Source organism: Scylla paramamosain, chromosome 26, assembly GCF_035594125.1.
Source record: "Scylla paramamosain isolate STU-SP2022 chromosome 26, ASM3559412v1, whole genome shotgun sequence".
NCBI classification, from domain to species: Eukaryota; Metazoa; Arthropoda; class Malacostraca; order Decapoda; family Portunidae; genus Scylla; species Scylla paramamosain.
The window spans coordinates 3,994,177-4,020,207 of NC_087176.1; the positions used below are offsets into that span (position 1 = coordinate 3,994,177).

A 26,031-nucleotide genomic window follows, 5' to 3' on the forward strand; every position below is an offset into this window, starting at 1 on the left:
TTCTTCCGGTGCATAAATTTGATAAGAAATGAACTGAAAAAAAAAAAAAAAGCCTAATAACAACAAAATAATTGTCGAGGGAAAACAACTGAATATCAGTGCGATGAATAAGATAAAAAGAAAATAAATCGTTGCAAAGACGCAAATTACGAAGAAATATTGCTAAAAACTTAACAATATATGTTATCATATAAACTATAAAATCTTCCAGCCAGGGTGCGGAGACATTAGTATTAGTTTGATATCAATTATGTTGTGTACTTCTGTCTTTACAATAAGCTAACCAGGAGCACACAAATCACAACCTATACAGTTTGGGCTGGAGATTATGTTACATGAATTTTTCTTCAGTTATTGATCCAATTCGGGAATAAAACTCTGCATATCTCATGCCACAATGGTTAATAAGACAACTAGATATCAAATAGTAGTTTTTACAAGTTTCCTTATTGATTTTACACAACATTCAAAGAAGCTTAGTGGTAGTTCTTAAGGACATAAAATATCAGTTCTGACGCTTGTCCGTCCCCACATAATTACTGTTCGTGGAGGAAGTATCCTTAAGACATGTGACCTTAATGGTTATGACTAGACACATTCATGTCAACTAATAAATAATAAAATCAAGTTATTAGTGCGAGGCACGTTAAACCACTCCCCCACAACAGACGTCACTCCAGCTAATAATTGATAATTGGATACACAAGGCACTACACTTAGCCAGGCCATGATCCCGCGATCCTTCAGGGAGTGACTGAAGCACCTTCCGCATCAAATATCATGCTTAACCATACTGCCTAACTTTCGAAACACATTTATAGAGAACTGGCTGTGCCAGCTAAATACTAACAGCTACCTAAAGGATCGTTTTAGAAATACAAAGAATTCAGTTCACGCCCTGCTGAGCACTGCACTGACGGTCCATAATAATTTTTGCCTCGTATAGGTCTTCTGATCTGACTATCCCTTTACAAAACCTGATAACTAAAGAATTATATCAGGTCAAAAGACTTGAGACAGAGGGAAAATGCTAAACAGTGGAAGTGTGTACATTAGTCACTACTGATCACATACGTACCATCTCCTTCCGACAAAGGATAGTGTATTTCCCTGTAGTACATACACTAGACTTGTGACTGGTGAAGGCTGCCTCCCACTCCTACACGTTAGTCTCCAGCGTCTCAGCATCAGACTCCGAGATCCCTGTGTATCTTGAGGGCTGGACGTAGGAGCTGTGGCGGTGGTGAGGGAAGTCCCACACTGATGCTGTCCCTGGAACCTGAGAGAGGCTGCGTGTGCTTCCCTCTCTGCGTTTGAGGCGGCGGTGTGGCTCGGGGCTGAAGGACTGGTGGGAGAAGGCAAGACTGGAGGGTGCCTGACTGACTTTCCTTCTGGGGTCTCTGCGCAGGCTGGAAGGAACGGATGCGCCTCTTTGGCTTTGCTGGTAATGTGGCAGGAAGTGTTCAGCAAGCCGCGGCCAACGAGAGTGCTGGATTTCATTGATGTAAGGCTCGGCTAGGCTGGTGGAGGACACGCTGACGCCCTGGTGGTCAAAGAAACGGTCATTGGCCTGGTCTGTATCACTGAAGCTCGGGCAGTCACTAACCTCACAGCAGCTTGGGTAGTCCTCGCCCCTTCCATACTCTCGGCCTATAGTGCGTGGCTTCTTAATGCTCTGACGGGGGAACACTGGCGCCCCTGAGCTGTGTTGCAAGTCTGAGTCTGGCAAGTAAAAAGTATTCTCCAAGCTACGTTCATATTCCGTGTTTTTAGATGCTTGCACTGACATAAGCTCACTGACGTTTTTCAGGCTGGAAGTTGGGTCAGTTTGAATTTCCTTTTCTGAGTTTAGCGACACCAAATTCTCCAGTTCCTTCACAATGTTTTCCTCGCCTACTTGTTCTATTATCTGTAGCAGGGACGCCTCCAGAGCCTCGTCCATGGCGGCGTCCTGACCTGATGGTGGTGGGGGTGGTAGGTCTGTGCTGTTATCATGGAAAACTTCCTCTATTTTCTCTTCCTCGCCTTCCTCTTCCTCACTTCCTTCCACTGGAGAGTTAACCTCGTCCAGTAGTTCTCTCTACAGGAAAAAAAAAAAAAAGAAAAATAATAATAATAATGAAAGTTAAGAATAGAAAATAACTAAGGAGAAAAGGTAATGTTTCATTAATTATCTATTTATTATTGTTTTTAAGGTCAATATGAGTCTACTATTGCAGTACTTTAGATGAAGCTTCGAACAATTTTTTTTAATGAACAACATACATTTCAAAGTGACGAACGTATTTTTATATACAGATATATGAATATGACGTTGATTAATTCCTAAATCTGTATTCATGGCTTGATGGCTTGTTAGATTGATTTCACACAGCTATTATTCATGATTCAGTATCATTGTCTTACAATCTTGTTAGAAAAGTTTGGAGAACAACAGTTTGTATCCATCCCTGTTCACGAGGACTTCTAATTTCCTGAGCTTTCTGCAGACATTTCAGTTTTGTTCCTTGTCGACCGTACCTGCGCCATACAGGACGCAGCTGAGAGTCATCCCGCAGCTCACCATGCATGCCTTACCCTTTTCCTGTTGATGATGCGTTTTTGGGAGCACAACACGAAGAGGCGGTACAGCTGCAGGGACACGATCAGAGTGTTCTTGCAGGTGAAGAAAATGTTGAGGTGACTGACCACCTTGTACCCAAAGATGAGCGTCATCCTGAAGAAAGCACACATAAAAGATTGGGTCTGACGTTACCACACCGGATGAATAGGAAAAGTATATCATACACATTTATGTTTTAGTGATTATTATTCCATAAATGTGAGAAGTTTCTACAATACTAACCACTGAACGTAAATAAATCAATGCTTCACTTATGCTGTACATGAAAAGCAGCAGCACATTTTCCTTCATTAGGCTGACCACATGATTACTCATACATCTAAAGATACAAGTACTTGATTAAAGAAGATGCAATGAAAATTAAATAATAATAAAATATCATAGATTTGGGAACTGGTGACCGGTATGCACTGATGAATGGATAGAAGCTCTCCAGACTATAAACAGACGAGTTGGTCACACGTATATATTAGAGAGGTAGGTCACATGTGGAATGATAGAAGGAAGAAGAGGTAGAGGAAGACCCAGAGAAAAGTGTATCGATGGATTAATGAGACTGACCAACGGGAGGTTGACACCGCCGCAGTGAATCCAAGCTATGCAAGACGAGGCGAATGGAAGACCATGGTTGCCGACGTCCTGGAGGATGTGGCACAGCGGTGAGGTGAGACAGAGTTAAAGCACAAGCGGAAAAAGAAAGTTTTAAGTGGTTGTGTTGATGGAAAGGTTGACGTGCATGACACAGGTGAAGGTGGAGGGGAGAAGAGATAGGGCAAGACGAAGGCTGAAGTGGAGAGATGGAATCGAAACAGACATAAGACATCAGTGCCTGCAGAAGGAAGATGCACGAAAATCTTTCAAGAGGAAGGTCGCAGGACACTTCTCCAACTCTGGTTAATCCTTAAAGCTCCTTGTTCTTTTGGGAATGACGCCTGAATGGGTCTATTTCTATATAAATCTTGTTGCTCTTGGCCAGTAACCCTCTTACATAAAAATAAATAAATAAAAATAGATAAATAAAATAAATAAATAAATAAATAAATAAATAAAACAAATAAAAATAAAATGTCAGAAGTTATTTGCGACAACATACAAGAGCGATCTATCCCACCAGAAATCAACAAGGCCAACAAGAGGATAATGATGACGAAGACACAGGTGAAGTGCGCGTCTCACCTGAGGAGGAAGAAAGGGCCATCCTGCATGAGTACCGTGGTGAGGATGGCCAGGATGTCCATGTCGAGGTACATGATGAGGTTGTAGGAGCAGGTGGTCTTGGTGCCCCGCCTCATGCGCGACCCCGTGGCGAGGTCTGAGCCCAACATGGTGATCTCCTGTGGCGGTGGGTAGTTGATGGAGGGCCGCAGCTTTGGGGAGTGTGTGGCGCTCAGCACGAGGGTGAACTGCAGCAGCGACCACGACCAGATGGCTAGGTGGAGGTGGGGGGGGAGGGGGTGATGTAACAGTATTCGTGATAAAAGTACTGCTAAAAGAAATAAATACAAAAAGTAAATTACGTAAATGAAATGATATAGAAATAAAATAAAACAAGAGCCTTTATGATATAATTACTGGAAAAAAGAAATAAAAAATAAAATAAGATAGAAATAAAATGAAATAGAACGGAATAAACAAAATAATATAAACAGATAAATAAATGAATAGATTAATAAAAAAAATAGATAAAATAATGTTTAACTATCATATTGTCACTGACTTCGCTTCTCTGGGTAGGATGAAAAAGCTATTTACATGATACTAAATCCCAAATTTTGCTTGATTATTATTATTGCGTCTAATCCTGACGCAAGCCTGAAATGCTGTGATGTGAAGCCAGTCAATGTTGTCAGTCAGGATGCAGTGGCTTTCCTGCAGGAGGGACCCTGCACCAACAAACGAATGGGGAAAGCCAGACACGTCACACAGCCTGCCCGGAGAACCTGCGTGAGCTTACCTAGAGTGGCGTAGATCAGCTCCACGTTTCTGGTGACGGCGTCCTCCTGGAAGCACTCGAACAGCTCGATGACGTCAGCAGCCATGGCGAGGTAAGCCAGCAAGAGGCGAGATAACTGTTCTCGCGTCAGCTTGCCTGCAGGGAACTCTTGCATTAGGGAGTGGACAAAATAGTGATGAAAGATTGAGGATACTGGTTGACTCTTACATTAGGGAGGTAGACTAAGGAACATTACAAAAGCTTAAATAGAAGGAGAAAATTATGCACTATGAATCTTACGAGCAAGGACAAAATTTTGGACAATGAACCTTACAAACAAGAGAATAATGTCTGACTGGCGTAAGACTCTCCTAGTTACTGTTCATTAAGCACCTTAATATCTTGACTGCTAATGACATGCCTTCATTTGAGTGAATCTAAACATCTTTATTTATTTGAACAAAACCTTATTCATTCGAGGAAATTACGTAAACATAAATAAGACTACATGTGCTACCAAAGCCCTTGTATACATTCAATTACTTCCTTTGCTGTGATGTTTATCTTTCAAAATCATAGTCTAAATATGCACACGACCATGCACACGACCATCTTATTAACCCTTTCAGTGCTATGTGACGTGTTTCCTTAACCACAAACCACCCAGGCATTTCTTACGGTTCTGCAGCCGCCTCTGGTCATCACACTGGCTAAACACTTCATAATCTATTCTTTTCGTTCCCTTTCCTTTCTTACATGTGCTCTGAAAGATTTGATACAGCTCCTCTAGTGTTGTGCATTGTTACTTATCGCAGTGAAAGGATTAAGCTGCGGAGTACATAGTCAAAGCAGTCAAAGGGTTAAGGCTGTGTAGTATTGTTTATGTATGGAATGACTCGTATATTATTCTATTTACTGTGCAGACACCTCACCTTTGGGCAGCAGCCAGCGACCCATCAAGAGGATCACCAGCAACACCTGCTCCAGCACCTTCACCTCCTGCTGGATGTACGAGACGGGCTGAGAGCCTATGCACGGCTTCTGTAACATGTCACGCACTGTCACCACCACCACCACCACCACCACCACAACCACCAGCTCCTTGTCTTGTGTTAATTTCAGTGGGATTTAGCTCACTCCCTCCTCCATCCCCCCATCCCCCCCCCCAAAAAAAAAAAAAATAGTTCAATAAGTAAATATGTTTAATTCCTGGCTACTCACATCTGCCTCTGAGAATGAAGTCTTCATTTCAAGGGTTGAGTTGACTCTGAGATCGTTTAGTCCAAGTTCCAGGAGCCAGATGGGCGGAACCACAGATACCAAGTAGAGGAACACTGATGGACAGAACCTGGGGGGGGTGCATGGGGAGACCAAGACAAGAAGGTTTAAAAAGTGACACTTATTGCAGCCTCATGTCACCACTCATTAGGCTAGACCACTGGTTCTCAAACTTTGTACACCTTGGACTTTGCCAGTGCACCAAACCTGTAGTAAATGTAATGTAAACTTCCTAAAAAGGTATAAATTAAAAATACAGACCCGTCCAGGTAAATTTGGTGGCGCACTTTGGTGATAATCGCGGCGCACAGTTTGCGGATCACTGGTCTAAAGTAACGGAAGCTTATTACACTCATTATTTACCTGTGTGGTTCTTTACAATTAATCTCACCAGACGTATCATGTAGTTTAGCTTCAGTTTGTCCCCTAAACACTTCTAGGTTAAAAGTGTCTTCCTGTGCTCTCTCTCTCTCTCTCTCTCTCTCTCTCTCTCTCTGTCTTGAAGCGTTTTCATTTGCATAATTGATATTCTTTTTTCGGCAGCTCACGTACATAATGGAAGAGAGAGAGAGAGAGAGAGAGAGAGAGAGAGAGAGAGAGAGAGAGAGAGAGAGGCCCCGTGTATGTGCAGTGTAAGTGCGCAAATCACACACACACACACACACACACACACACACACACTCTCTCTCATGGCCTTGAAGGAGGAGGAAAAGTCATATGAGAGCAGACGAGAGACAACCTGAAGCACCGTACCATTTCATCTCCTCCCCGTTCCTGGCACAGATGGATACAATGCCCTCGAAGCCCTGCAGCATGAGGGGCGCCACCAGGTACCAGTAGGCTGCCTGTCCCTTCTTCAGGTCCACTAGCTTCCACACGGCGATGAAGGCGTGGGTGGCGAAGAGGACTCGGGTCACCACCGCCTTCAGGATGGTCACGAAAGTTTTCATTGTGTCATGGGAGTCTGTGGGAGTCTAATCTTTATCCGGAAATATTCTTTGATGTAAACGATTAGCAGGTGATTTTCTTCCTTGTCAGTCTTATACCACTGACTTTTTAAACCTTAGTATTACTGCTTTTCACTCCTTGTAGATGCAGGAGGTGGTCAGTTCTTGCGTCAAGTGTCAGTGAATCTTCTTCCCCTATAATGATGTAAACAATGAACAGATGATTTTCTATCCATTCAGCCTTATATAATTGTTTTTTTTTTTCTATCTTCAATTTAGTATAACTGCTTTCCACTCCTTATAGATAGATGCAAGAGGTGGTCAGTTCTCCTTGCGTCGTGTCAGTGAATTTTCTTCCCGAAATAAACTAATGATGCAAACAATTATCAGCTTTCTTATTAAGTCTTACATCACTGACTTTTAAATCTTAATACTAATGCTTTCCACTTTTTTCTGAATATAAGAGGTGGTCAGTTTTCCTTTAGTTCCACCATCTATTGTTTCCTAAACTAGTCCTCACTCGTGCCCCGCCACACGTGAAACCGGCCACCCACTGGTTCTCTCTCTCTCTCTCTCTCTTTCTCTGCAGACAAACGGGGAAAGGAATACCGAGGCAAGGCAGGGGAAGGGGAAGGTTGTGAAGGGTAGCGGGAGGGGAGGGATAACTGCGGTAAGACACGATGGCGCAGAAGCGAGTGGCACTACCCAAACATGCACGCCAGCTGTTTACACAACCCACCCCAGTTACCTTTTCCCTCTCTCTGCATGGAGTGATGGTTTCCTTTCCCTGTTTGAGTGATAGGAATAAGTTGCAAATTTTTCACCGTCATCAGTCACATTTCAAAAACACAAAATACCAGTTTCCTTTTGGCCTCTTTATGTAGTAAGCCTTGGGACAAAACAAGCACTTAACATCAAATTTGACATTACGTTACTTATATTCTGAACATAAAAGAATAATAAAATTTCTCAACCTCATCTTAAACTTCTGCAAAGCCAACTTCATAGTCCAAAATGGAAACGGTGCTCAGCGGGGCGATGTAGAGAAGTTGTCAAGTAGTACCCAAACACCTCATTCATTCAGAACACACATTGGGTCTACTCAAGTCCTACATGTACATACAAATCAATAAAAAAAACACAAACTATGTAAAATATCATATAATTTATAAATATGAACGCACTGTCAATAGATAAAAGGGTCAGAATATCAAGTAAACCGTTTTTTTTTTCCCCTTTCACTCACAATCGGCAAGGAACAATCATCCTTACAAGCTTCTGGATAAGAGCTACAATTTACTACATGACAAGTTTCTTCTTCAGGATTGCTTAATAATATGGACCAATGTACACACGAGATAGCAATGAAAGGAAAAGTTAAACCCAACACAACACAGTGTTTACTTGACTTCACCTGAGCACACAGCAGTTCACTAAATCAAGAACACGGAATCTTGGCTCACCTGACACACTTGCGCAAAGGTGTTGAGGTTAGGGAGGAGGGAGACACTGCCAGAGATCCAATGTTTATAAACTTGGCCGCACATGCCTTCCTTGCCCCGGGGTGGGAAAGGAAGCAGGTAGGGAGGCAGGCAGGTGGGGATAGAGGGTAAGACACCACAGAGCTTATTATGTCCTTAGCTCCTGACTGACTGACAGGTGCGAGTCATGTTTCAAAGCCTCTGAAGCACTAAGGCGGACTTCACACCCGGGATTCACGACTCGAGACGAAAACTAAAACAGAAGAATGAAACTCGATATAAAAATGTATTCGTGGATAAGACGTATACTGTTAATCAATGTACATCGAAATATTTATTAAAAACTCATTATTTTACTTTACATAATACATGACATATTGTACAGTGTAGGATTACTGCAGAATACAGTCGTAAGTAAAAACCACGTGAAAGAAACACCAAAAGTCTTCGTAATTGATACATGGGTTTAGTTAGGTCTCTTAAGAACACTGAATATAATATGATAATCATGAAAGTTACATTCTTAATTCACCTCATATAGAAAGAACAAAAACGCACACAATATGCGTATATATCGAAACTCTGTTAAGTTTACATAAATATGTACAATTATATCACAATCTGTCGATAAAGGCAGATTCAGTAGCGTATGCCTGGAAGTTCATGGGTACAGCAGTGCTGCCAAAACTTCAATCAGCGCGCCAAACATTGTTCTCTTCAGACTTCAACTTTCTTCCGCTGTCGCCAACTCTTCTTGCGGAACCTTCTGCGGCTCTTGCGTCGCTTGCGGGAACTTTCGTGTTTGAAGACAATGTTGGTAGCATCTGAGGCCAGCAGTGGATAGCGGGAAGGAGAGTGTAGGTGGGTGGCCACGTAGCCTGACACACGGCCCTCCCGCTCTAGCTCGGCAGCCTCCGCCGCCGACCACGCATGTGAGCCCACGCGGCCCATCCTCACCAAGATGGCCTCCCGCTCCCATGCCCTCTCCTCCGCCTCCTGCTTCAGCTCAGCCAGCACGCGGCTGCGGGCACGCTGCATGCGCTCTCCGTACATGATAACCAGGTGGGAGGTGGGGGTGGACATGCGGATCTCATGACCGTGCTCTGTCTCCGTACTGGTCACCTCGAACACGCCTGAGAGACGCCTCAAGTGGTTCATGTCCTCCGCGGCGCGGTTGCGGCTGCTCTTGATGAAGTAGAATGTGTCAAGGCCATTGTGTGTGGAACTTACGTCTAGAATTATCGAGTTATTCAGAACTGTCCGGATAACGTCACCAACTACGCCTGTGAAATCACCCTCTCCTACTTTGGTAACAAGAACACGGCCGTCTATGTTGGAGACAAGCACGCCAGGCCCAAAGATGGACACCTGGCGGGAGATGGGTGCACTGATCCATGTCCCCATCCTGCTCTTCATATTGGAGTGGGAGAAGAAGCTGAGGTCATGCAGGTGCTTCACGCAGGCTTCATACTGACACCACAGGCCGCTCACCACCTCGGAGGTGCCCAGGTCGTCCACGTCCACCACAGGGCGGGGCTTCACCAGGGTGCTCTTGAGGTACTCTGAGCCCAGAATGCGGTTCACTCGGATCCCGTACAAATCCAGCCACTCAGACACATCTACCGGAGAGAAAACAAACACATCAGTGATAATTTTACCAGCAAGTCCTAAATGATAAAACAAGGCACCACATGCACCCATACATCAATTAACCCACACTTATATACACAATCATCCATACACTCACCATAAAGCTTTCCCTAAGACTAAATAAAAAAAAAAATCTGAACTCCTAATATTGTATCATCCAGGAGAATTCAGATTTCCTCTAATACCATTTTATTAAGGATTAGTGATGAGGAGGAGGATGGTGATGGATAAGAAGCTGAGCAAGAGGACCATGAAACAAACCTGTGTGAGCGAGTGAAGCACCACTGACCTGTGTAGTAATGGCTGTCACGACCTGGCGGGGACACCAATGGGTTGTTGTTCATGAACCGGTACACGAAGACATCTGTCACCAGCCTCTTGGGATTTGTCAGATGTCCCCAGCGAGGCGTCATCCACTGTATGATCCTGGGATTGTATGCATGACCTCTGAAGAGAATGAGACCCGTGTGTGGCTCCCTAAACCTTCCCCATGGACCCACACCAATCTCCATGCTGGTGCCGGAGAAGTCCTTCAAGAGGCCGAAAGGTGTCCACACGAGGCTTCTGATCTGAGAGCCAAAGTGATCAAAGACGGCGAAAGGCGTTCCATTCTGGTCTGGAGCGACGTAGAACCTTCCTTCTGGCTGATCCATGGCAATGAGGTGGTTCATGTCATCGTAGAGGAGGTGAATGGTGGCACCCGTGTGGGGGTTGTGCAGGTGGGTGATGAGGTCTGGCAGGTCGGGTCTTCCGTATATAATCTGCGTGGCATTGTTCTGGTGGTCCCGGTAGACAGAAATGCGGTCCAGGTGATCGTATCCTAGAGTAAAGGACCACTTCTGCTCCCTGTCCCAGGCTGACACTAGCAAACCCTTGGTGTTATACTCAAAGTTCTGGTTGTCAATGCTGATCACAAAGCCTCGGTCGTCATACACCACGCGGTTCTCCCCGACTCTGATCACTCTGTCACACTCATCATAGGTTAGTGACTCAGTCTTATCATTCTGCTCGATGTTGCCGTTCTCGTCATAAGAGTACGTCCAATTCAGCGTGCCGTACACCTTGAGGATCTCGCCGTCGGGGGTGTAGGTAACGTTGGATCCCTCTCGTCGCCCAGCTGCCGCGATGAGTCTCTCCGATATCCTGTTGCGGTTGTCGTACTTGAGCTTCATCATAAAGGCTGTCCTCCCCTGCAGCATCATGTCCACCTCTGCCAGGCGGCCGTAGTGGTCCTGCAGGCGCGTGTTGACAAAGTCCTTATCAGGGTTCTGCAGCATCGTCTCCAGGATGTTGTTGCGGACGATCCTCAGGTCACTGATCAGATTGAGGATTCCTGTCTGGTTGTCAAAGCGAATGATCACCTCCTTCAGCGGGATGGAGTTTATGTCGCCCTCCACCCTGTGAATCCGAGCTGAAGCATCATAGATGAACTTGAGCCTCACGTTGTGCAGGTCACTCTTGGAGCCGTAGCGAAGGCGCATATCCTTGATGAGGCCAGCGTGGTAGCGGTAGTCTGTCCGCACGTCGATATGGTTGTGCTTGGTCTTGGCGGTGTGGATAAGGCCCATGTCATCGTAGGTGTATTCGGTGAAGCCTCGGCCATACAGCTCAGCACTCAGGCGCCCAGAGTCGTCATACTGATAGAGCAGCGTCCCACCCTGGCCTGGCTGAGTCATGGCCAGGATACGTCCTTGCTCATCCAGGCTAATCTGTGAGGGTGAGAGGATACAAGTCAGGCCTCTCCAAAAGCTACTACCTGTCTCTTCTCTTGTGGCTATCAAGTCTTTTCCCTGTAACTATGATTTATTTCCACTGAGTACTGTGGGTAACTTGACATCGTGAATATATGGAAATTCAGCTGGAAAAAAAGATTATCAGAGGATCCAAATTCCAGACATGTATATCTAAAGTAATGCTATTCAGATTCAGATTCTAAGATTCTAAGATAATACAAGAAGCTTAATATCTATCTACCTGGAGAGCGATGTTGTCCTCGGGCAGAGCCAAGCGGAGTCTGTAGAAGCCAAGCAGGGTGGACACATTGAGAGTGTAAGCAGAACCCCGGGGCGTGATCACCTGCCACAGAGACCCGGCATCGTCGTACACCAGACCGAAGGACCTGCCGCTTGGATGGCTGACCTTGTGTGGCTGTCAGAGGTGGATTACTAATAAGTGCCAATACTTGCAGCGTGTGATGATGGAAATATATGAAAACATAAAGATAGGAACTTAGTTGTGCAAAACCTTCCAACATAAAAACACACACAAACACACACAATTGGTATTATGTGGTTACCTTAATTATTTCTTCATCCTTGTAATCATACGTAATTCTTGCACTGTCAGCATAAGTAACAGACTTGAGGCGCATCACATGGTCATACTCGTACTGCTCAGACAGATTGCCCCGCGTCCAGCCAATGATGTGTCCCCAGTGGTCATAACTGACGTTACTTGGCACCAGTGGGGATACTGGCACCCACAGAACAGGTCTGCCCATAATGTCATAAGTAATGTTGACAAGCATCTGACCGGAGACAGAGAAAAGGGCTTCCGAAGAGGACACTGGGTCAAAGCTCAGAGTGAGGAGGTCGGCATTGTTCACTCTGAGTGTGCTGGATACCTGTGGGAAGGAGACATCGAGCCATCAGAAAAATAAAAACTCATGATTTCATCCATCTCTTGTGAACTCATTCCTTATGCAGTCAGTATTCAATGGTGGTTGTGGAATATAACACATGCATATCAAAGCAAACACTCGTGGATTGCTCTAAGTCTGTCTAGCTGTCCAGGGCACCGCACCTTCATGCCGTTGCTGGTGGTGTGATGGCTGGCTGGCGTGTACACCCACTCGTAGCGGTTCACAGAGCTGGGGCCGATGTGTGTTTGCTGCTTGGACAGGATGGGGAACATTTCTGCTGCAATCTGGTTGGTGGACTCCAGCACACGGTAGGAGGTGCGCTCCAGAGACACCCGGTGATCCCAGTCTGTGAGTACCTGCAGTCTGCCCTCACCACCCATGTCTGTCACAGCCTCTATGGGTCCTGTGGGGGGCAGTGGTGCATCTCTAAAATATCTTTTCAATGATATTCATATACATTTCATAATTATAATGATTATGGGAAATAATGTCTTCTCATAAATGCATATAGGCATTATAACTATACTGCCACACACACACACACACACACACACACACACACACACACACACACACAGGTCCTAAAGTCTCCTTACCAGATGAGTGTGTGAGGGTGTTGCCACGCACTGTGCTCTTCACAGGGTTCTTCCCGTCTCGAGTCACGGTGACCTCAGCTCCCCGCTCACTCAGGTCAAAGTTGAGCTGGATGATCTGTCCTGTGGGGAGGACGGCCCTGGTGAGGCGGCCCTGCTCATCATAATCGTAACTGTAGGTGCGGCCGTAAGCCTCGATCTTGGAGCTGATGAGGCCGGAGGACCTGAGGCTGTTGTAGGTGAAGCTGATGTTGTAGCCATTGGGCGCCACCAGCTGCTCCAGTTTCTCAGTCATGGTCAGATGGATCTTGATGCGCTGCTTCTGTGGGGTATCAATGGCATTGACATTGCCACCTCGCTCACGCAAGATCTGGAACTTATTCCCTGCACCGTCAAAAACTCGCGACAGACGACTAACACTTGAGTGTGAGTCGTACACGAACTTGTAGATGGTCTGCCCAGTGATCAGGTTTCGGGTCTCTGTGTGCTGACCGCGACCGTTGAACAGATAGACTTCGTGGGAGTCTGGAGAGACGATCTCATAGTGCTTGCGGTCAATCAGCTTGGGAAGAACTGTGCGAACTGACCTGATGCGATAGCCTGCCTGGTCGCTGATGTGAAGAACTCCATCTGGTGTGACGGCGATCGAGGAGATGGAGAAGAATATGGCAGACTTGGCGGACACGTTGTCATACGTGAAACAGTGACAGTTAGGGTCGCGACAGTTGCACTCAGATTCAGCGCCGGCGAAAAGAGAAATACGGCCGTCACTGGTGATGATGCGGACTCTGTTAATTCTTTGAGAGTCACTTTCAGCCACGTACAGTTCACCTGAAGAGAATAAGAAGTGGAGAACATTTAACTATGTTGTGTCAGGTTTCCAAATTGTAAATATCTTATAGCACCTATATCCTAGAAGTCCTGTAAATTGTTATATTTTGAGATGAAAGTCCAAACACTGGCTATAAAACTCTACAGATAAAGTACAAGCTTTTCTCTTTTACCTTCCGGGGAGAAAGCGATGGACTGAGGGTTGAGGAGGAGGGCAGTGCGGGAGGCGTCAGGTGGGCCATGAGGCGGTGTGGGGCAGTTGAGGGAACGTCCACTCAACACCTGTCGTCACAGCAACATTAGTCAGGTGCACACTGCTTTATTTGCTTCAACTCTACTAAACATTAGCAAAATTCTACTCTGTATGAGTGCTTGAACTAAACACAGACCACGGCGTGACCAGGACCTCAGTCTGGTCACGTCACTTCATGATCAGTCATTCACTGCCTTCATGTACAATTCTGCTCATGATACAAGTCAAGGTTATCAACATAATTCAACACAAAAATGGGTCACTGCCTCGTGAGTGGATCTTACAAGTGAATGTCAAACAGGATAAAGGAGAGAGAGAAAGGTGTATTCTGTGGTTACTATTGCTTACGGGAAGAGTACAGTATAAATGCCTGTTGGTAGTGTAGTGTGCTCTGCGTGAAATGTAGGTGAAGAGGGTCTCGGGGTGGCTGATGGCAGGGGGCAGTGGGATGGTTGAGGAGTACAGATCAAGAAACTTCTGGTCGGCCTCTGAGTGACAGCGAAAGGCGGCCAGGCGTCAAAACAAGACCCACCTGCACACGGTTGTCTGGCGTGACTCTCAGCACCATGTGGTCGTCCAGGATGTGCAGCGAGCCGTCCAGCGGAGAGATGGCCAGCTCAGTGGGCCAGCGGAGGTGCAGTTGGTCCATATTGATGGTGCCATTGCAGGGGACGGGTGCCCAGTGTGACCGGTGCTCGTGGCCACCGATGATGGTATGGATGACGCTGTGGCTCACCACGCGGATGTTGGTGCCGTCAGCGATGTACATGTCGCCGTCAGAGGAGATGGCCAAGCCTAGTGGGAGGAAAGCCGGTCCGTGAGTACACTGGTATATGAAGAAAAGTGTTTGTGATGTCTGGAGGGCAAAACATAAAATGAGTGACAACAACAAGTGGATGAAGATACAATCATGGGTACTATCTGAGTGGCGGGCGCGCGCGCGCGCGCGCGCACACACACACACACACACACACACACACACACACACACACACACACACACACACACACACACACACACACACAGGCTTTGTGAGAAGTCTGTGACTCAACTTGGGGGAAATATTGAAAGAATGCTAAACACACACACACACACACACACACCATATGAGTGCACGTGTGTGTGTGTGTGTGTGTGTGTGTGTGTGTGTGTGTGTGTGTGTGTGTGTGTGTGTGTGTGTGTGTGTGTGTGTGTGTGTGTGTGTGTGTGTGTGTGTGTGTGTGATCAATTCACAACATTCAGCACAGACTCACCTTTAGGATAGGTGAGGCGGGCATGGATGGACAGGCCTCCATCTCCACACCTGTTCTTGTCCCCGGGCAGGCAGCGCTGGCCGGAGCCCACCACCACCACGGGCGGGTCGTCACGCGTGGCGCCGAGGCGCAGCACCTGGTGGGCCTCGGGGTCACTCATGTACACGGTGCCGTCCAGGGGAGACACGGCCATGTGATAGCGGTACGACACGCTGGTCTCACTGAGGAACCACCAAATCAGTGTTACGTTTCAAGACACTTCTCAAATTTTATTATTTTTTTTTTAACCGTACTCTGTTATGGACTAACTTTTTTTTCACTTTTTATTGCTCTATGGCAGTGCCCTTTATATATGTATATATATATATATATATATATATATATATATATATATATATATATATATATATATATATATATATATATATATATATATATATATATATATATATATATGGATGCTGAGTTCAGGCAGTGTGGAAAACTAAATGCATTCTCAATCTTTCATTCCTTTCACTGATGAACTCTGGAACTCTATGCCTGCATCTGTGTTTCCGTTACCAATGACAAACTCTTTCAAGGAGATTTTCGGATATTTTTCCAGTTTTGTATAACAATTTGGGACTATCCTTAAGGGACTGGCACCTCAGTTAGCATTTTCTTCCATTTCACTGCCCTTGGTCAGAGCCCTCTTACATAAAAAACAGCAAAAGATCTACTTGAAAATGGAGAAACGTATTATACTCACTTTACGTGGGTAACAGTGGTGACATTGCCATCAGGCCAGACACGGTGGATGAGATTGAAGTCCCCAACATAGAGGGAGCCATCGGGAGCCGCAGCGAGGCACGACGGGGAGAGCAGAGGCACCTGTGTGGCTTCCCCTTCACACCTGTCCCCACACATCACCTGGCGCTCCTCACCTGTTCCCAGCAAGGTGGTCACGAGCTGCCGCTGCCCCGCAAGGTAAATGTTCTGACCGTCGCCCTTCTGTAGGATGCCTGAAGGGGAGGAAGGAGAGTGAAATGAGTTCTTAAAATTCTTGCCTGTGTGTGTGTGTGTGTGTGTGTGTGTGTGTGTGTGTGTGTGTGTGTGTGTGTGTAGAGATTTCGTTCTAGTTGTTTATCTCCTTTTCCATAATTTCTCTTCCTTTGTTTCCTCAGTCTCTTTGTGAGTGTTTTTTTAAAGTTAAACAATAATCTTCCCACAATTTCACTCTTTATTTTCTATGTAGTAAGGCTCATTGTTGTAATTTGAAGCAGACACTCCCTTCCTTCACCATATTCTGAAACACTTCTGCACTGCACCTCCACTACATTCATCAAAAAGCTCTACATAGTTGAAGTTACAAGGCTTTTAAAGAATATTTATATGGTTCTAGTGACAGATTAATTAAATTTCTGCATTATTAGCAGGAGAAACACTAGAGGATCCGGATAATCACCTCTCTGGCCTTTGAAAATAGTGCTAATTGTTTATCTAAGGGTGCTTTTATGGTTCTAATGACAGATTAACCAGCTTTCTACAATAGTAACAGGAGAAACACTCTTGCGAACCCGGCTAATCAAATCTGTGGGCTTGGAAAACAGTCATGGTGAGAGGGCAGAGCGTTTCAGAATACGGGCCACTAAAAACATATCCTCTGCAATCAGGAAGAAAAAAAAAAGCGTAAATAAAACAAATAAAAAACTAAACAAATACATAAAACAAATAAATGAGTAAAAAGAACTAGCAAACAAGCAAGTGACGGGAACAAGAGCTCACCCTGATGATAATTGTACGTGTGATGGATGTTGAAGTTGAATCCTCCCACCATGGAGATGAGAAGGTCGTTGCCAGCCACGCGCGTTGTCTGGTGCTCCCACACGATCTTGGGGCAGGAAGCGTGTTCGTAGCCCACAGACACAAGCGCCACTGTCACGCCATGCACTCGTTGCCTGAAGAAAGAAAGCGTGTGTCATGAATCCTCTGTAACTCTCTTGTAACTTATGAATTCCCTGTAACTACAACACAAAAAAATATCTACCACTATTCCGCTCAAGATCCCTTTCTCAAGAGAGAGAGAGAGAGAGAGAGAGAGAGAGAGAGAGAGAGAGAGAGAGAGAGAGAGAGAGAGAGAGAGAGAGAGAGAGAGAGAGAGAGAGAGAGAGGATTAGATGGAGATGATAGGGAGGGTGGGTGTAAGATATGTAGAAACAAGGAGCGAGTGAAGATGGGAAGGCGGACATGAAATGAGATTGAGAAAGGATGCGTTGCTTAATTGACACGTTACGACTTCTGGCCAATGATATTTACTTATTAAAATCCTTCGAGTTGACATGTCACTCTAGCTTAAAAAAAAAAAAAATAAATAAGGGTAGGAAGGCTGCTTCATCAAGTAGGGAGCCGTAGGAGTACATACACTAATCAAAGCGCACATACATACATACATACATACGTACATACATTCTTATACACACACACACACACACACACACACACACACAGAAGATTATATGCAGACAGACAAACGAACAAACACGTTGATGAAGTTCTGATTTGTACAAGCAGATTGGCTTGCGCGCGCACACACACACACACACACACACACACACACAAAGTGGCAGTTTAAGGGTTAAACATTAATTGTACATCTTTATGGTTCGTTTCTGAAAGGCGCCACACACAGACACACACACACACACACACACACAGGGCAGTTAAGACTGAGGGAGTGTAGTGTTAATACCACACCACCACACCAGACCACATCACACCACACTACCACCAGGCACCACCACACACCACACCATACCGCACCACGGTATCCTTGGCACCCTGACCTTCCCAGCCCCGCCGAACCCTGCCAAGCCTCTCCGACCCCTCCCTGTCCAGACGAGGCTATGGTAATAATTTCCCGTCGCATATTTAGCGTAATTTCGAGGGTTTTGCAAGTGTTTCCACACACACACACACACACACACACACACAGTGGCAGTTTAGGGATTAACAGCAATTATACAGCTTTGTGACTCGTCCTTGATCGACGCCACACACACACACACACACATACAGGGCAGTTAAGCTTGTGGGAGTGTAGTATTAACACCACAGCACCACACCAAACCATACCACACCTCACGACACCACCGACACCACTACCACCACCACCACCACAACTATTACCAGACATCACTTCACCACACCATATCAGCACACACACCATACCACACAACACCACACCAAACCAACACATCATGGTATCCTTGGCGCCCCGTCCTACCTGCCCAGCCCCGCCGAGCCCCGCCAAGACCCCGTCCCACCCCCGGCTAAGGTAACAATTTCCCGTCACATATTTAACGTAATTTCGCGGGTTTTGCAGGTGTTTCCAGGTGATTTAAGGGTTCGCTGTGTAGGAATAGGTGGAGGAGGCGGAGGTGGAGGGGAGAGGAGGAGTGTGATGGGGAGGAGCGAGGAGGAGGAGGTACGGAGGATTGGTGGAAAAAAACTACTTCGGCTCTATATCACGATTTTTTCGTTTTTATTAGTGGAGTTTGCATTGTTTTGATATTTAATTTATTGATAGAAAAGTAAAACAAGTTATAATATGTAAGAAGATCTTGTCTAGCTGTGTTTTTGTTTCCCGCTCAAATAACACTTTCGTCATTTCATAAATTCTCATTTTTCTTATTAGCACGCCTAGGATTGTTTTGGTGTTTGATTTAACATCTAAAAAATATAAGAAACGTATCCCAAGTAATAATATTCAATAAAATCTAGTATAACTATTCGCATTTTCAAATTTAAAATACGACCGTTGCTATCTTTGAAAAATTATTTTCATTATACGACGATGAATTCGTGTTTTCTTTATTTATCCGGAAAGTACGGATTTTTTGAATTCAGAATATGTAATATAATCTAGTCTGGCTGTGTTTTCCATCTCGATATTATAAGGGTTTTGTGGTCCCGTTCGTAAAATTTAGAGATCGTTTCTTGAATTTTTCTTTATTATTATTAGGGCTGGAAATGTTTTAATGTTCCAGATATTTATTAAAGTATTTATCAAGTCAGAATATATAAGGCATTCCAGTCTAGCTCCGTTTTTTGGGGGGGTCAATTTGAAAATGGATTAACGTACGTATTTTAAAGAGTGACGTCATCAATGACGTCATCAAGGTACCGAGACCCGGGACATCCTCTATTCCCGTTTCCCTCCGTCAATGTTCAGTGTGTTGATTAAGTATATGGTAGGTCAGAATACACAGTGGAGTCTAGTCCGGGCGTGTTTCTTCTCGCGAGTTTGAAAATGAATTGCCGTACGTAAAAGTAAGGGCCGAGAAGGACATTTTCCCTGTCTCCCTCCCTGCCTTCATATTAATATTTAGTTAAACCCTAGTGTTCTTCTAGACTCAGACGTGAAGGAAAGCCAGAAATAGCCAAGAAAATAGACAAATATGCTCAAAATTAAGTTAAATAAAGTGCATGTAGCAGCCCTGCTCAGAGTGCTCGCCCTGAAAACATCCTTCCTCCCTGCCTGTACATCAACATTTAGTGGAACCTCCGTGTGTTTCCATTCTCAGACGTGAGGGAAAACCAGAAATAGCAACGAAAATAGACAAATAAGCCCAAAAATGTCATAAATAAAAAGCATGTTGCAGCCGTGTTCAGAGTAATCGCCGTGAAAACATCAGGACTCAGACCGAGACCTTCCCTCCTCCCTGTCGCGTCTGTTCGTCAATATTTCCCTGAATTTCCCGCGTTTTTCAGGTATTTCCAGGTGTTTTCCAGAATAAGATGTATGGACTGTTGTAGTAATAGTAGGAGGAGAAGGAAGAAATGAGGAATGGAGGGATAGGAGATGGAGGAGGAAGAAGGAATGGAGGTGGAAGATGAGTGGAGAGTGGTGGTAATAGAGGTAATAGTAGGAGGTGGAGGAAGAATAAGTGAGGAATGGAGGGGGAGGAGTAAGAGGTGAAAATGTGGAATGGATGAGGAGGGGGTTCTCTCTCTCTCTCTCTCTCTCTCTCTCTCTCTCTCTCTCTCTCTCTTAGATGGAGGTGATAGGGAGGGGTATGAGAAATGTAGAAATAAGGAGGGAGTGGAGATGGGGAGGCAGACATGGAGTGAAGCTGAAAAAGGTGTGGCTTAACTGACATGTAACGACTTGTAACCAATGATATTTAACTATTAAAATCCACTGAGTTGACATGTCGCTCTTGCTAGAAATCAGGGTAGGAAGGCTGCCTCATCAAGCGGATCGCCGTCACTACCTGTGTTTGTTCTTCTCTCTCCTTCCTTTCTTTCTTCGTTCAATCATTCATCCCTAAAGTTGCACATCTGTATTATTCTTTCTTTTCGTTCACTTTCAACTTTTCCTTGCTTTTATTTCCTTCCTTCCTTCACTTGTAGAAATTTATCTTTCCTTCCTTTCTACCATATTAAACTTATTTTTTCTTCATTCTTTTATTCCTTAATTTCTACAAGTCTATCCTTCTTTTCTTTCCTCCCTTCACATACATTTTTATCTACCTCTTTTTTCTTCCACTCTATCTCTCCTTTCTTTCTTCCTTTCTTTGTTTCACTTCCCCTACTTCTACTTCATTCCTTCCTTCCTTCGCTTTCTCCACTCTCCCAATTCTTCCTCCCTGTTTTCCTTTTCAACTCTCCCTCCCTCTCTCTGTATCTCCCTTCCTTCCACACATCACCAACACTAAATTAACTAACTAACTAACTAACTAACTAACTCTCTCTCTCTCTCTCTCCCTCTCTCTCTCTCTCCCCGCTTAGTCACTTCATACTCCCTACCTTCCTAAGCTAATCCAAGCCTCTCCCAACCCACCCCAGACCCTCCCACGTCCACCCTGCCCACGCTCTTAACACACTCCCCACATCCTTCCCCCTATCCTACTTGTATTCGGTCAGCTCATGCAAGGTGGAAACTAATGCAACACACACACACACACACACACAATCCAAGTGGCAGTTTAGGGGTTAACACCAATTATGCAGTTTTGCGACTCGTTTCTGATCGGCGCCACACACACACACACACACACACAGGGCAGTTAAGCTTGTCGGAGTGTAGTATTGACACCAAGCCACCACACCATACCACACCACACCTCACGACACTACCGACACCACCACCACCACCACCACCTCCACCATCAGACATCAACACACAACCACCACACACCACATCAACACACACCACACCACACACCATACCATACCTCACAACACCACACGACACCAACACATCACGGTATTCTTGTCGCCCAGATCTACCGGCTGAGTCCCGACGAGCCCCGCCAAGTCCCTCTGACCCCCACGGAGTCCCACCGCGATAAGGTAACAATTTCCTGTCACATATTTAGCATAATTTCGAGGGTTTTGCAGGTGTTTCCAGGTGATTTAAAGGCTCGCTGTGTAGGAGTACGTGGAGGAGGTGGAGGAGGAGGGGAGAGGTGGAGGAAGTATGGAGGATTGATGGAAAAAAATACTTCGGCTCTATACCACGATTTTTTTTCGTTTTTATTAGTGGAGTTTGCATTGCTTTGATATTTAATTTATTGATAGAAAAGTAAAACAGGTTATAAATATGTAATAAGATCTTGTGTAGCTTGTTTTTATTTCTCGTTAAAATAACATTTTCTTCATTTTATAAATTCTCTTTTTTTTTTTTTATTATCACGCCTAGGATTGTTTTGCTGTTTGATTTAAGATGTAAAAATATATGAAAGTTATCCCATTAATAATATTCAATAAAATTTAATCTAATTATTTGTATGTTCGAATTTAAAGCAAGACCGTTGCTAGATTTGAAAAAAAAAAAAAATCTTTATACGACGAGGAAGGGTTGAGACGAACATTCTTCCTGCCTTCCTCCCTGCCTGTACATCAATATTTAGTTAAACCTCCGTGTGTTTGTAGACTCAGAAGTGAAGGAAAGCCGGAATCATCCAGGAAAATAGACAAATAACCCCCAAAAATGTGAATGGTCACATCTTTGACTACTGGGAATTGTTTTGATGATAAGACCGGTTGGCTTTCACGGCAGTAGTCACGGGAGTACGGAAGAAATGAAACGCACTTGTGTGTGTGTGTGTGTGTGTGTGTGTGTGTTGTGTGTGTGTGTGTCTTACATTGTATATACTCTCTTGAATGGGTTAGAGAGAGAGAGAGAGAGAGAGAGAGAGAGAGAGAGAGAGAGAGAGAGAGAGAGAGAGAGAGAGAGAGAGAGAGAGAGAGAGAGAGAGAGAGAGAGAGAGAGAGAGAGAGAGAGAGAGAGATTTCAAAGGAATTCAGACAAATGTAATAAGAATAATGGGTTAAACGACAAAGATAATAAACGGTATGAGATCATGTGCCATTTTAACTTCCCTATCTTCACCTGCTTCTGGTTTCCCGTGTCTCTCTCTCTCTCTCTCTCTCTCTCTCTCTCTCTCTCTCTCTCTTAACCTCCACATGCAGGCCACTATATAACACACACAACACACACACACACGGGAAATTTGAAGTGTACACATCGTTTTCTTTATATTTACATGAGGACAGTATTATAACAGAAGATTAACAACTGTTACAGAGTGGTGGGAATATAACTTGCAGCGGGGAGTGGGAGTCGGGAAGGACGAGAGGATGAGTATGACCCAGCGACTCCACGTAAATAATGGTGTTTGTTAAATGTACCTTAACTGACAACCTATGGACAAAGTGAATTTTCGTCTTTCGCGACCCACCCTTCCCCAATGTGTTCGTTATGTTGAAGATTTACAGTACTAAATAATCTACCTGAAGTTGTTTACTAATGTACCTGAGGCTGCTTTCTCACCTGTACACATTGTAGCGGTCCCAGGCGTAGGTGAACTTAATGTTGGGGTCAGCCTCGAAGACGCGCGTGAAGAGTGTTCCCTCCAGCACGATCCTGAGATGGACGCGGCGCAGAGTGGCGGGGATGTGGTCTGGCGTGAGCTGCATTCTGATGGTGGACTCGTAGCCGTTAGCCCTGAGTGAGAGGAGCAGCTGATTACCTTTAGTTCATTCAATTCTGGCTGGTAAACTCACTCTCTCTCTCTCTCTCTCTCTCTCTCTCCCCTAACTCTGATTTTTAAGAGGAGTATCAAGACTCCTGAATTTCCTCTTATCTACGACTTCAGTTCTTTCAAGAGGGAGGTTTCAAGACACTTCTCGTAATTTTGGATCTGCTGTAAGACTGGCAACTTCAGAGGGCCTTTTTCCTTCCATCACTTGTTGCCCTTCATCAGAACATTGATCATATTGAGAAAAAAAATAAGTAAATAAATTGCCATACTTATCGGAATACTCCCTCGGTTAACTTTTTGGCATGGGTGAGTAAGAAGAGGTAAAGTGACGGTGTGGGTAAGTAGATAAGGTTGATAAATACATGAATGCAGAAAAAATGTGAATGACAAAATATTTTCTTCAATATAGTAAAACATCAAGGTTCCTAATACAATGCCTTGGTTTATGTTCATCACTACATTTGTATAATTATAGTTTTAAATAGCAGGTATAAAGACACCCACGCACACACTCAGGCCCTACATATAAACTAAGTAAACACACACACACACACACGCACACACAACCCCCTCCCTCTTCACACACACACCTGGACGAATGATACACCAAGTACACATCAGTCCCCGGGATCTGGATGGACTCCTGCACCGCCTGTGACTCCACCAGGATAGTATCGGCGTGTGGACACTCCCCCTGGAACACATTCTGCCAGGTGGCCATGATGATAGGGCGCAGCAGGTCGTAGTCGTGCAAGGGGCAGTGAGAGGTGGTGCGGTGCTGGGCGTGGTCGTGGAAGGCATTGGAGTGATCAGTGCTTCCCGAGACTGTCATCACGATGTCGTCCAGCACCACCACCTTGTTCCAGGGCACCATTACGCGTATCTGTGGCGACGTGAGGGTGTTTTGAGCTGTGGGGTGGTGGGTACTGGGAGTCTCAGCCAGAGGGATAAATATAGATGAGAGGGTATAGCTTGAGTTCTGTATGATACTAAATTACTAAATAAACACTAACATTTAAACACATACACACACACACACACACACATACACACATTAAATAAATACAGATAAATGAGTGTAGTTCAGATCTTGTATATTACAACTATAAATGAACACACACACACACACACACACACACACACACACACACACACACACACACACACACACTCTAAGTCCTCCTCACCATCTTAGGACTGAACGGAGGCTTCCCCAGCGTGAAGGACACCACACCTCCGCCGTTCACCATGATGTCGAACATTCCGTCATCTCGGGTCAGCGTGAATCCCTCCCGGGTCTTGTTGGTCACCACCCTCAGGCCGATGATGCCCCTGCCGGCCCGCGTCACTACCCGGCCTCGCACCACCGCCGCCCGCCTGTACCACGCCAGCAGAAAGACTTATCACCAATCCGTAACAGGTCTGCGTGCTTGAGGTGAGGGGCGGGGGGGGGAGAGAGAGAGAGAGAGGGACAGGTGCTTGGCCAGGCATGCCGAGGAGCCAAGGCCGGGCCAGGGGGCGTCTGAAGAACTCAAGGTTAAATAAGGAAAACGTGTGAACTCAACAGTACCGGTGGCAATAAAACAACATCGCTCTCCAGCCATGACATGAGTGAGCGAGGAAATGATAAAACTTGACAACTGCTTAAGCTGGAGAAAAATGGGGACAATTAAGATTTTCCAGGACACACAAACAAATAACACCAGCACAGGGGACTGATTGACATTTTCCAACACTGTGAACAGAATACAAGGTCAAAAATACAAACAGTTACAATTAAACAAAGTCAAACATAATGGGGGGAGGGGAGGAAGGGAAATGCTCGTCTGAACATGAATGCTCGGCAGTGTTACAGAACAAGTGGCTGAGAAGAAAGATTCCCTAAATGAATCTGATTTTGAAAAAAAAGTTTTGTTTCATACAATGAAGAAACTACAGTCATAGAAAAAACAGTTTTCTTTAATACAATGGGAAACTGGAATATATTGTTTTGTTATGAATACTGAAACTTGACTTCACAAGACATTTAAAGAAAAACAGTTCATAATAACTGAGACACTAGCACAGAAACCATAGGAAACATGATCACAAATAGTATAGATGAATACAAAACTAAAAAAAAAATATATAAAATAATCAATACTCACTGAAATGAAACCATACTCTGTTCAAAGGTACTAGAACACAAATGTAAGAAGCTATGTACCACTTAGGCTAAGGGGCTCAGGGCACAGTGGACAAGGGCTGGGACCTGACACATGCAAGGCCCGCCCCTCACTGGGACACAGGAAGGCTGATGAACTTTTCCATACTCGGGGTGAAGTAATAATAAAAACTGCATGAAATTGTAAAAAAAAAAAAAAAAAAAAGTCATGCAGACGAACGCACATACGCATGACTGCTGGCAAACACACAAACACGTTCTAAACATGTTAACAGCGTGCATCGCTTGGTACAACAGAGTTTGGCGCAAGACAGACACAGAGGATTGTGAGAACCCGAGCATCACACTGGGAACTTG

The 26,031-nt window shown here is 44.9% G+C and overlaps 2 protein-coding genes across 6 annotated transcripts in view; both read right to left on the reverse strand.

Annotated features, from left to right (window-relative positions):
• Window positions 1–418: 418 nt before the first annotated feature.
• Window positions 419–8,377, reverse strand: LOC135113624 (uncharacterized). Its single transcript, XM_064029011.1, has 8 exons — window positions 8,245–8,377; window positions 6,588–6,757; window positions 5,778–5,904; window positions 5,489–5,597; window positions 4,578–4,712; window positions 3,800–4,052; window positions 2,578–2,716; window positions 419–2,080 (listed from the first exon to the last, which is right to left on the reverse strand). Exons 1-8 carry the CDS (start codon window positions 8,326–8,328, stop codon window positions 1,160–1,162), a joined length of 1,938 nt encoding a protein of 645 aa, XP_063885081.1. The 5' UTR covers window positions 8,329–8,377; the 3' UTR covers window positions 419–1,159.
• A 200-nt stretch (window positions 8,378–8,577) lies between these two features.
• The window catches only part of LOC135113621 (teneurin-m-like), a 156,061-nt gene continuing 138,607 nt past the window's right edge, over window positions 8,578–26,031 (reverse strand). For all 5 annotated transcript variants that reach the window (XM_064028998.1, XM_064029000.1, XM_064028999.1 and 2 more), the window contains 14 exons: window positions 24,698–24,887; window positions 24,101–24,393; window positions 23,300–23,473; window positions 17,248–17,420; window positions 16,232–16,484; window positions 15,484–15,704; window positions 14,763–15,025; window positions 14,151–14,259; window positions 13,150–13,977; window positions 12,715–12,956; window positions 12,209–12,535; window positions 11,887–12,060; window positions 10,202–11,621; window positions 8,578–9,881 (listed from right to left, as the gene is read on the reverse strand). In XM_064028998.1, the coding sequence (XP_063885068.1) occupies window positions 8,980–9,881; window positions 10,202–11,621; window positions 11,887–12,060; window positions 12,209–12,535; window positions 12,715–12,956; window positions 13,150–13,977; window positions 14,151–14,259; window positions 14,763–15,025; window positions 15,484–15,704; window positions 16,232–16,484; window positions 17,248–17,420; window positions 23,300–23,473; window positions 24,101–24,393; window positions 24,698–24,887 (5,569 nt within the window). In that variant the 3' untranslated portion in view covers window positions 8,578–8,979. The remainder of the gene's footprint in view (window positions 9,882–10,201; window positions 11,622–11,886; window positions 12,061–12,208; window positions 12,536–12,714; window positions 12,957–13,149; window positions 13,978–14,150; window positions 14,260–14,762; window positions 15,026–15,483; window positions 15,705–16,231; window positions 16,485–17,247; window positions 17,421–23,299; window positions 23,474–24,100; window positions 24,394–24,697; window positions 24,888–26,031) is intronic.